We start from the raw sequence: 12,876 nt of genomic DNA on the forward strand, positions 1-12,876 counted from the left end.
GCCTGTGATGGTGATGTGTGTGTTGGGGGCGTGGCCTGTGATGGTGATGTGTGTGTGTTGGGGGGTGTGGCCTGTGATGACGATGTGGTGTCACTGTGGGTCAGGCTCTGGCTCAGGCCATTAAAGAGGCTAAAGAACAACATCCCGACATGTCAGTGACCAAAGTGGTGGTGCATAAAGAGACGGAGATCACGCCGGAGGAGTGATACAGGTAAGACCACAGCCAATCACAGCTTGAGTAGGCTTGGCTGACTGCGAGCTGATTGACTGCTGTGCTGCGCTTTGGAGCGCTGCTATTGGCTGCTGTTCTAACACCGGTGACGCTTTGGCTGTTTACATCTGCGGACGTCTGACTGCTGCTTTCAGAGTGTGAACTAACTACTCACACCTGTAACAGAATGACATGATGATCGTCTGTGTGTGAGATCAGGAGCAGATGTGGTTGAACACACTGCATTCTGCTGGTAGAGAGCGGTACTGCAGATCATCTCCATGAGTCATGTGACCACATGATGACGCTCACTGAGATTAATAGTGTTGACTAACTGTTTACTAATCTGGGCATTCACCCAGAGTTAAATAGCAACAACCCAGGACATCATAGTAACCATATAGCAACTACCTAGAACACCGTAGCAACCACATAGGAACAGCCCAGAAGCCCATAGTAACTAACCATAACACCAGAGCAACCACACAGCAACTGCCCAAATCACCCTAGCAACATCCAGAACACCCTAGCAACCACCCAGAACAACAAAACAACCCTAGCAACCACATAGTAACCACCCAGAACACCTTAACAACCACCTAGAACACCATAGCAACCCTAGCAACCACCCAAAACAACCCTAACAATCACATAGTAACCACCCATGAAACCCTAGCAACCAGCATCCTGAATACCCTAACAACCAACCAAAACAAACATAGCAACCACATAGTAACCACCCATAACACCCTACCAACCAACCAACCAGAACACTAAAATAACCCTAACGACCACATAGTAACCACCCAGAACACCCTAGCAACCAACCAGAACACCCTAACAACCAACCAGAACACCAAAACAACCCTAACAACCACATAGTAATCACCCAGAACACCATAGCCACCCTAGCAACCACACAGAACACCAAAACAACCCTAACAACCACATACATAGCCACCCTAGCAACCACATAGAACAACAAAACAACCCTAGCAACCACATAGTAACCACTCATAACACCCTAGCAACCAACCAGAACACCACAAAAACCCTAGCAACCAACCCGAACACCAAAACAACCCTAGCAACCACATAGCAACCACCCACAACACCCTAACAACTACCCAGAACACCATAACAACCGTAGCAACCACATAGTAACCACCCATAACACCCTAACAACTACCCAGAACACCATAACAACCGTAGCAACCACATAGTAACCACCCATAATACCCTAGCAACCAACCAGAACACCAAAACAGCCCTAGCAACCGTCCAGAACACCCTACCAACTACCAAGAACACCATAACAATCCTAGCAACCACATAGTAACCACCCAAAACACCCTAGCAACAAGCCAGATTACCATAGCAACTGCCCAGAACACCAATGCAACTCTAGCAACCACCCAAAACACTCTAACAACAACCCAGAACACCCTAACGACTACCCAGAACACCATAACAACCTAGTAACCATCCAGAACACCATAACAACCCTGTAAACCACATGGCAACTGCCCAGTACACCCTAGCAACCACACTGAACACCATAGCAACCACATAGCAATGCCCTGGATACCATCCGGAACTCTGTCATTGTTGCACGGGAAACACCACTGACATTTTCCTGAGGAAAATGTAGATCTTCAGTTTCAGTGAGATAATGTTGAAATGGAGGCATGTTACTGAGGCCTGTGTTTTTATGTTATTTGAAATGCATGACGTGTTTGACATCATCACTGGCAGACTCACGTCAAGCTTTGCTCCTCTGAAGGTGTTTTCTGTTCCTTCACTGCGTGTTCCTGTTATTGACTGAATGTTCTGTTTTGTTCATTTTCAGGATTAACATCATCTTCATGCTTGCTGGAGGAACTCATGTGTTCATGCTGTGGAAAATGAAGGATGCTTCAGAGAAATCAACACGGGAACAGCAGCATAAGCGAATGAATTGCAGCAAACGTCATCTGAACACGTCTGGAGTAACGCACACACACATGCTTACAGGCACCGCACTGGATCACTGTTACTGCATGACAAGGGAACAATGCTGCTTTTTGTGAGGAGACTACAGTATATAGACATTTTAGTAAATACTTTATGAGCGCAGTGTATAGTCAAACCACAAGCTCATCATAAAGGGACTGAAGAATATGTGTGAGAGGAAATATAACGGTTACAGATATCTACATTTATTTATTCTACTGAATACTGCTCACTTTAAAAAAGGACAAACTTTGCACAATATTTAACCGCGCAAAAATGTGCCATCCACACTCCGTCGGCTCATCTCTGATCTGCTCACATCATTATGAGAATATGAATATGCCACACATGTATGTTAGAGACGTGTTATGTTGTTTTTACTTGTTATACACCTGTTTTTGTTTCTTTTTGAAAACTGTCGCTTGTGAACGTTGAGTTTAGAGGAATGAAACTCTCCGAGAGCTGTTGTAATGACGACCTGAAATATCAATCCCAGAGTTCTCCCTGCCCCGAGTGCCACATCTGAGCCTTAAACTGTACAGAAGAACCCCATGTGTGTTTATGTCCTTGTTTGTTTTCCAATGCAGCGTCGCCGCCCTGCTGACTGTTTCCCACGCAAGCAACTCCAATAAAATCTCAATTCCATTTCTGATCATTTTGCAGTTTCCATTCATCCCTTTGCATTGAGACATGAGTGAAGAGAATATGCATTCATTATAGTATTTCTTACGGAAAATTTCAATAAACTAATTCAAAGAACAAATCGATTTTTGTGTTATACAAGATTATTATATAGCTGTGTATGTCACTGAAACAATCCAGTTTTGCCCAGTGCAGATGATTTGCTATTTAAAGATTTGCACAGAACAGGACTTTATCGTTATTTTGAAATAATTCAAATTAGTGCCACATAAAATATTGATTGTGAATGTCTGCGCAACACAGAACTCATTTGGTGATGATAGTCATTCAAAATGTAATATGGTATTGGCATTGTTTTTGGGAAATGGTACCATGGTAATATCATGTTTTGGACATGCGCCAAATGTAATACAAGTGTAATCTGTTAGGAGAACCATAAATATGATGCAGGAATATGGCAATCACCAAGTACCATGGTAAAAAACAAAACAAAAAACACTATTTTATTATCATCCACCATCACTGTACCACAATAAAGGGATTGTCCACCCAGAAATTAAAAATCTGTAATGATTTACACACCATCATGTCATTCCAAACCTGTATGACTTTATTTCTTATGTAAAGATATTTTGAAAAATGTTTGACAAAACAAAAGTTTCGGTTCCCATTGACTTCCATAGTACAGACTAAAAAAATATGGAAGTCAATGGGACCCAAATCTGTTTGGTTACATTACATTCTTCTGAATATCTTCTTCTGTGTTCTAATGAAGAAAGAAAGACAAACATGTTTGTAATGACATGAGGGCAAGTAAATAATGACAGAATGTATTTTTGGGTGTACTGTCCCTTTAAGGCTAAATAGCCAATCCGATTTCTTATATTCATTTTAATCACCTGGTTGTTTAGCGTTGCAAACCAAAACTAAGAATCATTTGTTTTACATTAAAAACTAAACGTTTTTTTTGTTCAGCAGGTCAATAGGTGAACAGTTCAGATCCTATAAATGACTGCATTAATCTCAATCCTCACATTGGGTTGTAAACGCGCGTGCGCTCGCTCCTCCCGCGCGTCACAGTGCGGCTCGCGCTCCGTCATTTGCGTAAAGCGTGCCTGCGCATCTCGCCGTGTGCGCTGTTTGCGTAGCCGTGCCCGTGTCTACGTACGCGCTTCGGTCACTCGCCCTCCGCAGCAGTGTTGCCAAGTCCGCCGATTTCCCGCGGAATTGAGCTACTTCAACACTGTTGCCGCGGTTGTTTTCCATTCCCGCGGGTTAAAGCAACCCCAATAACGTGATATTTAGCATAAATATGTATAGATGCCATATTCTACCGATCCAGATACGTTGACGCGTCCGCCATTTTGGAACGGTCAACTTGACGTCATTCACCATAGTAATCAATGAATATTTAAAGATATACATGCATATAACTTGCTTTTGTACAGGCACAGCCACTAGAAGGCAAGCCTGCAACCATTAGCCAAAAAAGCATTAACGGCTAATGCTAACGGAAAGGAGACCAGAGGCTGTTTTATTGAATGGGTGTCGATGGAAGAGAGGCTTCACTACGCTGAATAAACAGCTTTTTAGAGGAAACAGCTCATCATTTAATGAATCGACAGCTATCTGCTAATCTTCAATAGGTTTTACACTAAACAATACTAGTTCTCCCTGCCCCGAGTGCCACATCTGAGCCTTAAACTGTACAGACGAACCCCATGTGTGTTTATGTCCTTGTTTGTTTTCCAATGCAGCGTCGCCGCCCTGCTGACTGTTTCCCACGCAAGCAACTCCAATAAAATCTCAATTCCATTTCTGATCATTTTGCAGTTTCCATTCATCCCTTTGCATTGAGACATGAGTGAAGAGAATATGCATTCATTATAGTATTTCTTACGGAAAATTTCAATAAACTAATTCAAAGAACAAATCGATTTTTGTGTTATACAAGATTATTATATAGCTGTGTATGTCACTGAAACAATCCAGTTTTGCCCAGTGCAGATGATTTGCTATTTAAAGATTTGCACAGAACAGGACTTTATCGTTATTTTGAAATAATTCAAATTAGTGCCACATAAAATATTGATTGTGAATGTCTGCGCAACACAGAACTCATTTGGTGATGATAGTCATTCAAAATGTAATATGGTATTGGCATTGTTTTTGGGAAATGGTACCATGGTAATATCATGTTTTGGACATGCGCCAAATGTAATACAAGTGTAATCTGTTAGGAGAACCATAAATATGATGCAGGAATATGGCAATCACCAAGTACCATGGTAAAAAACAAAACAAAAAACACTATTTTATTATCATCCACCATCACTGTACCACAATAAAGGGATTGTCCACCCAGAAATTAAAAATCTGTAATGATTTACACACCATCATGTCATTCCAAACCTGTATGACTTTATTTCTTATGTAAAGATATTTTGAAAAATGTTTGACAAAACAAAAGTTTCGGTTCCCATTGACTTCCATAGTACAGACTAAAATACTATGGAAGTCAATGGGACCCAAATCTGTTTGGTTACATTACATTCTTCTGAATATCTTCTTCTGTGTTCTAATGAAGAAAGAAAGACAAACATGTTTGTAATGACATGAGGGCAAGTAAATAATGACAGAATGTATTTTTGGGTGTACTGTCCCTTTAAGGCTAAATAGCCAATCCGATTTCTTATATTCATTTTAATCACCTGGTTGTTTAGCGTTGCAAACCAAAACTAAGAATCATTTGTTTTACATTAAAAACTAAACGTTTTTTTTGTTCAGCAGGTCAATAGGTGAACAGTTCAGATCCTATAAATGACTGCATTAATCTCAATCCTCACATTGGGTTGTAAACGCGCGTGCGCTCGCTCCTCCCGCGCGTCACAGTGCGGCTCGCGCTCCGTCATTTGCGTAAAGCGTGCCTGCGCATCTCGCCGTGTGCGCTGTTTGCGTAGCCGTGCCCGTGTCTACGTACGCGCTTCGGTCACTCGCCCTCCGCAGCAGTGTTGCCAAGTCCGCCGATTTCCCGCGGAATTGAGCTACTTCAACACTGTTGCCGCGGTTGTTTTCCATTCCCGCGGGTTAAAGCAACCCCAATAACGTGATATTTAGCATAAATATGTATAGATGCCATATTCTACCGATCCAGATACGTTGACGCGTCCGCCATTTTGGAACGGTCAACTTGACGTCATTCACCATAGTAATCAATGAATATTTAAAGATATACATGCATATAACTTGCTTTTGTACAGGCACAGCCACTAGAAGGCAAGCCTGCAACCATTAGCCAAAAAAGCATTAACGGCTAATGCTAACGGAAAGGAGACCAGAGGCTGTTTTATTGAATGGGTGTCGATGGAAGAGAGGCTTCACTACGCTGAATAAACAGCTTTTTAGAGGAAACAGCTCATCATTTAATGAATCGACAGCTATCTGCTAATCTTCAATAGGTTTTACACTAAACAATACTTTTGGATTGAACTATTTTTAGGGTTTACCACAAAAAAAAATGCTGTTTTATAAGAGAAGTCACTGGCTTTTTGCGACAGCTGGGATTCAGCTTACGGCATTCTCATTCATTCCTATGGGATCCGTAAACGGCGACTGAGTGTCGCACAACTCTGACTGAAATTCAATGACGGCAAGGCTGTAATGTGATTGGTTATTACGGCACACGTGATCCAAGTTAGCCGTTACGCTTTCTCCAATAGCAGTAATACAGACCCTCTCATCTCTCTATAGTAAGACAAACATCTCTGCTCGAGGGTTCGCGGAGCGTTCCAAAAATGGCGGATGGCTTATGTATCGCAGCCCATAGAAACAGTTGCTAATGAGGCATCTACATATATATTTCCAGAGCTGGGAATGTTACTTTGGAAATGTAACAGGTTACAGATTACAAGTTACTATATTTAAAATGCAATAAGTAGTGTAACTATTTCAATTACTTTGTTCAAGTAATGTAACTGATTACATTTGATTACTTTTTGACTACCTGTCTAAATTTCTAACAAATGTTTTATTTAAAAATATATTTTAAAACATTTAAGGCAGGGTTAACTCAACACTGATTACTGTCAGACATTCATAATAAAGATATTATAATCATTTAATTTTAAAGCACAGCCACCACAAAATCAGACTTTAGCGCCTCTTTTTACTTTGAGATCATTCTGAGGTTAACTACAGATTTAAAATCATAACAAGAAATAGTTTAATAGCTACTGTTTTTGAAATCAAATCTTTACTAGTTATGTATTATTATTGTTATTATTATATTTGAATTTATTATTTTTTCTTTTCTCTTTTTCTTTATTTATTTTCCCCCTATTAATTATGTAATTGAACCTTTGTCATATGTCCTTCTGTTTTTATTTGGGATCATTGGGTTGGGTATAGGATGTGAATGTTATAAAATGTAAAAGTGCAATTTTGTAATAAAAATTCTACGACAAAAAAAAATATATATATATCTTTGCATAGTTATGATAGGGCATCTAACAATGCCTTGGGTAAAAAAGATTAATTCTTAAAAAATTCCTAATTCTTAAAAAATAAAGCATATACATAAAAACCCAAATAGGAAATTAAACAGTAATCGAATAAGCATTGGTGTCTCATATTTTAGAGCAGTCAATGCAATTTGGGTAAGCGTTAACATTTTCATAAGTAACTGTAATTTAATTACATTTTCTTCTCAGTAACTGTAACTGATTACAGTTACATTTATTTTGTAATTAAATTACGTAATTCCGTTACATGTAACTAGTTACTCCCCAACACTGAATATAGGCATATCTATGATATTTAGCCCCTGGAATGCTGAGTTCTACCAGTGGGAACCCCGCCAAATGTATTTAAATGTATGTATTTTACCGCCTGGAGTCAGATTTGTAGCGAATAGTTAGTGTCGCAGCTGGGCGGGTTTTATTGTGAAAACCTGGCAACCCTCCGCAGCGCGTCCTTCCGCCTCGGCCTCGCTCGCACACAACAAAGTATTAAATTCTGCACTGGCTTTCGTGACATTTAACACACTTTCCCAGTGGATCACAATAAAGCACAATAAAGGTAAGAAACAGAGTTTTGGCGCGGACTGAAGCGGCGGCGGAAATATTGCATAATGTTTTGCGCGGGATGGCTGCGCGCGCCCGGCGCGGGAGTGTTCGTCACGGCCCGCGCAGCTCGCGCCACTAAACCCGCCTCAGCGCGCCGCGGTGCCGTTACCGAGCGTTCCGCTGCTCTCCGGTGCTGAGCGGCGCTATACGGTTCCGCGGACTCCTCTAACGGGACGCGCTGCGGAGAGTTCGGCGTTTTCGCTCGTTTAGTGTCGATGAAAGCCATCGACGAAGATTTATGTGCTAATGCTAAGATGCTAAGATTAGCTTGCAGACTAGCGCAGAAACGGCTAAATAGGCGAATCAAACTTCAGTTTGTCGACAGAACGAGATATTTAGAGACCAAATCAGTCTTTTATTGAGATAAAACCACAGCTCGTCTGTTTTGGAGGTGTTTAAATGAAGTAGTTTCGGCGTTTGTGGCCCGTTTCAGTTCATTCAGAGCAAACTACAAGCATCATGTGTCCATCAAGGTATCGTCTAATGTGTTCTAATGCATTTATTGTGTAATCAGATGTGACCCTGGAGCACAAAACCACGCATAAAGGTCTTTTTAAAAAATCGATTCATACTGAAAGCTGAATAAATAAGCTTTCCATTAATGTATGGTTTGTTAGGATAGGACAATATTTGGCTGAGATACAACTATTTGAAAATCTGGAATCTGAGGGTGCAAAAAAATCTAAATATTGAGAAAATCATCTTTAAAGTTGTTCAAATGAAGTTCTTAGCAATGCATATTACTAATCAAACATTAAGTTTTGATATATTTACGGTAGGACATTTACAAAATATCTTCATGGTACATGATCTTTACTTAATATCCTAATGATTTTTGGCATAAAATAGAAATATACCTTGTGCTACTTATGACTGCTTTTGTGCTGCAGGGTCACAAATGTGATTTAATGATGATTTATTATTATAATGATGCGTATGGACTTCATTCAGTTGTTTTGTCAGACACACATAAACATTATACATAGAGAGACTTCACGACATTAAGTTTATGCATTTATATGTCTGACTAATGTAAACAAAGCATTGAAATTACTGAAGAATCTTAAATGTTTAGCAAGTATGTATCATAAATAAGAACCATGATTTTTGGCTATAAGTTCTATGGAACTAGGGGGGTGTATTTACACAACGGTTTATAAAAACAGAAACGTTTTTGTGTTTTGGCCGTTTATTTACACGACAGTGATGTTTTGGGGGGCTGAAAACTTTTGAAAACAGGTGCACGTTTTTGAAAACGATGCCTTTGCCTCGGAGTAAACTACAAAAACATGAATTTGTGAAAACAGCGATGTCATGCACATGCATATTACATGTTTAGTTTATAGCAATGCGTATGTGTGCAGATGTGTAGCGGTTTTCTTTTCTTTTCGCAAAGTCTTTACATCGCCAGCTACTGGCTTGGCAGCTTAATACAGCGGTTTTAGTCATTTTAGCAGACAATGTCCATTAAATTGTTTTGACAAAGTTGTCGCCTGTACGCAAAACGCAACAGAAAAAACTCATCATAGGGCTGTACAATTAATCGCGATTACAATTACGTAATTGTTCAATGCGGTTATTATTCGTCCTCTTATGTTATTCTGCGTGCTTAAGATGTTTTTTCTTTCTGCAGGTTATCTTAAGGGTTTTTCCTATTTTAATATTAGTTTTAGTATAACATTATAATGCATGCATATTTTTACTTTTTTTTATTTAAAGGAGAAACCAATCCAATGTATAGTACATTTGAGGCTTAATGCTATAGAAAATCTAAAGTTTTTCAGCTTGTTTATTTTTATGTAAAAACATGGCACGCAGTTGCTTTAAACAATGGTATAAACATTGTTCAGTGTAAATTGTGATAAATGTATTTAATAATCGCAATTACAGTTTCAAGGGAATAATCGACAATTACGATTTTTTTCATAATTGTGCAGCCCTAGTTGATTCACTAAAGCAGTGCTTCGAAAGCGCCCATCGCTACCGTGTATCATCAGCTTAAAGTAGTGGTTGTGATTGTTTAATCAATGGTGTATCCGAAAGTTTTGTGGTATTATCATTTGATTCCATCGCTAATTTTATTCGTTGACCAACATTTCATGCTCTTCCCGTAGGATCCCGCTCCAGCATGTCCGAAACTGTGAAGTATGTGGACGATGAGCACAAGACCATCTTTCTGAAGCTACTGAACGAGCAGCGTTTGGAGGGCGAGCACTGCGACATCGCTGTAGTAGTAGAGGATGTGAAATTCAGGGCGCATCGCTGTGTGTTAGCGGCGTCTGCTTCGAATCTCAGATCTTAGTAGGGCTGGGACAATAAATTCATGCAACGCGATTCTCTCTTGAATCAATTCTGAGCTTGGTTTTGAACAGCAGATGGCACCGCGTGCTTTAGAAACAGCCGTACTCTGCTTTCTTCCAGTTCCTCCCAGGTTTAAAAAAAGTGCGCTTCCGTAATGTACTTAAAGTGCTCGATTTCCGCGCACTAGTTTTGTACTTAACATACTAAAAATGATTCTTTAGTACGTCTTAAGATCAACTAAGTGTACTCAACTGTGCTATTTTGGGACACCATGAATATGAAGTAAAATGCGCTTTTAACATACTATCTCTGTATTTAAAATGTATTTAGTCAGCACTTTTAGTACACTTGAGTGTACTAGTGTATGAAAGATGGTGCAAGTGTACTACAAGTGCTGACTAAATACATTTTAAATGCAGAGATAGTATGTTAAAAGCACAGTTTGTACTTTTTTTTAATAAACTGGGCTTACACACACACACACACACACACACCACTTGAACATAAAGTAATCATTCATACAGTTTGAAAAGGTTGAAGCGATTTACAAGGGTGTTCATAATGGGCTGTGTTTACATTAATCTCACATCATAAAAGCATAAAAAAAACAAGTACATTTAACCTCTTCGTGAGCATTTGAGTGTGTGGTTAAAAACCATATCAGAGCGCCATCTGCTGTTCAAAACTAAGCTCAGAATCGATTCTGCATTGATTTATTGTCCCAGCCCTAGATCTTTGTGATTTTTTCTCTTATAATTTTAGAACATGACTTCCACTGTTTTTCGTTGTTTCTTTTATATGTAAATGGTGCAGACGTTTTCTCTTATTGTACAGTTCATACCAAATGTATTTGAGTATTTATGGCAGCTGATGGACGATGAGTTGTTCTTCCCTTCGCCTGTTGCCATTGTACTGCGTAAACTGGACACATGAACATTTGTGATGTTGACGGATGGATGGAACAAGCTTCGGGTCAATCATTCCATCCGTGTCTTGCGAAAGGGTGTGACGGTTTGCACATCCAGATATATTTGCTGTAATAAAAGACTGGTGAATCATGGCTTGTTTGGTTCTTGTGCTTCCCTCAGCAGCTGGTGAAGGTTGATCAGCGGCCGGTCGCACTGCTTAGACTAGCCTTACGAGTTAGTCATGTCATTACTCGAAGACTGAAGTCAATTTCTTAAAAATGTGGATTGGTCTAATTTGAATCTCCTCTGGTTAACTGCTAGTTGGTCAAACTAGTTCTTATGACGGTCTGAGAAAGTCTTAATTCCACAAGTTGAGGCCTAAAAAGTTCTTAAATCAGAGCACATAAATTCTTAAATTCATAAAGTCGTGGCATTAAATATTAAAAACGAATATTTTCTTCATTGTTTTTGTCTTGTTTTCCCGTACAAATACCTAAACATCCTAAAATCAAGATGCTTGTGATGTGAATGAAATCTTTTCTGAGAAACGTAACAAAACTGAAGAGTTAACGCTTAAAACAAGAACAAATATCTGTCAGTGGGGAATTAAAGATTGTTTGAATTAAGTAACATTGTTAAGCCCGCTGGCAGATGTTTGTTCTTTCTCAACCATAAGCTCATTTCATTTTAATCAATTTCTCAAAAAACAAGAACTTTTTTTTTAAACCCTGTTGTAGATGTGTCTTGATTTAAGGATCTTTAGACATCTGCACTGGAAAACACAGGAAGAACATCAGTTTTTTAATTTTTAGAATTTACTTCTGTATTCTAGTGTTTGTGAGCAGAGCTATTCAAGACTTCAGCTATTTTTTTGTAAAGATGGTTTAAAGGTGATTTAGGAACTAAAGGAGATCGATTAGAGGTTTCGCTAATATAACTCATCGAGTTCCTTAAATTGTCTTTACTTGGTCTTAAAAAGGTCTTATATTTATCTTCAGTGTTGGGGGTAACGCATTACAAGTAACGCGAGTTACGTAATCAGATTACTTTTTTCAAGTAACTAGTAAAGTAACGCATTGCTTTTTAATTTACAAGAGAATATTAGAGTTACTTTTTTCCAATTTATTGACTGACAGCTCTCCTGTCCCCATGCTGAGTAACGCAAAAGTAACGTAACGCATTACTTTCCATAAAAAGTAACCAGGTACCGTAATTAGTTACTTTTTCGTTGAGTAACGCAATATTGTAATGCGTTACTTTTAAAAGTAACTTTCCCCAGCGCTGTTTATCTTCATGAAACCTGTAGAAATAGTGGTTATTTATGCAACTGGCATCAAATCACATTATAGCTATTTTAAAGACTTATATTTACAGAAAACAGGCTGTGGTTTATTGGCTTGCACTTCACTGGAGATCAAAGGCTTTCGGAAAGTGTTGATTTTGAAAGCCAGCTTCCTCTAGTGAAGGGAATATTTAAACTTGTTTTTCATGAGTGGAAAAGTCATGCATCTTAATAAGATCCTGAACTTTCATGTAAAATCCATTGGCAGATTGTTTCTACTTTAAAATCGTTATTTTCTAGGATCCAGTATAAATGACTCCGTGTTGTTATTTTCCATCCAATGATCACAAACAGCTCCAAATGTCTTGAGATCACAGATGTGCTCTTCGTGTTCAGGTGGGTTTGTTCCAGCAGGTG

At 39.1% G+C, this 12,876-nt stretch overlaps 1 protein-coding gene across 1 annotated transcript in view; it reads left to right on the forward strand.

Moving 5' to 3' along the window:
- LOC107728994 (band 4.1-like protein 3) overlaps window positions 1–2,961 on the forward strand; it is a 31,328-nt gene extending 28,367 nt beyond the window's left edge. The window contains exons 21-22 of the mRNA XM_016539339.1: window positions 105–211; window positions 2,061–2,961. Of these exons, the coding sequence (XP_016394825.1) occupies window positions 105–206 (102 nt within the window). The 3' untranslated portion in view covers window positions 207–211; window positions 2,061–2,961. The remainder of the gene's footprint in view (window positions 1–104; window positions 212–2,060) is intronic.
- The last annotated feature ends 9,915 nt before the right edge of the window (window positions 2,962–12,876 follow it).

This window comes from Sinocyclocheilus rhinocerous, unplaced genomic scaffold (genome assembly GCF_001515625.1).
Source record: "Sinocyclocheilus rhinocerous isolate Xijiao unplaced genomic scaffold, SAMN03320098_v1.1 scaffold37, whole genome shotgun sequence".
Taxonomy (NCBI): domain Eukaryota; kingdom Metazoa; phylum Chordata; class Actinopteri; order Cypriniformes; family Cyprinidae; genus Sinocyclocheilus; species Sinocyclocheilus rhinocerous.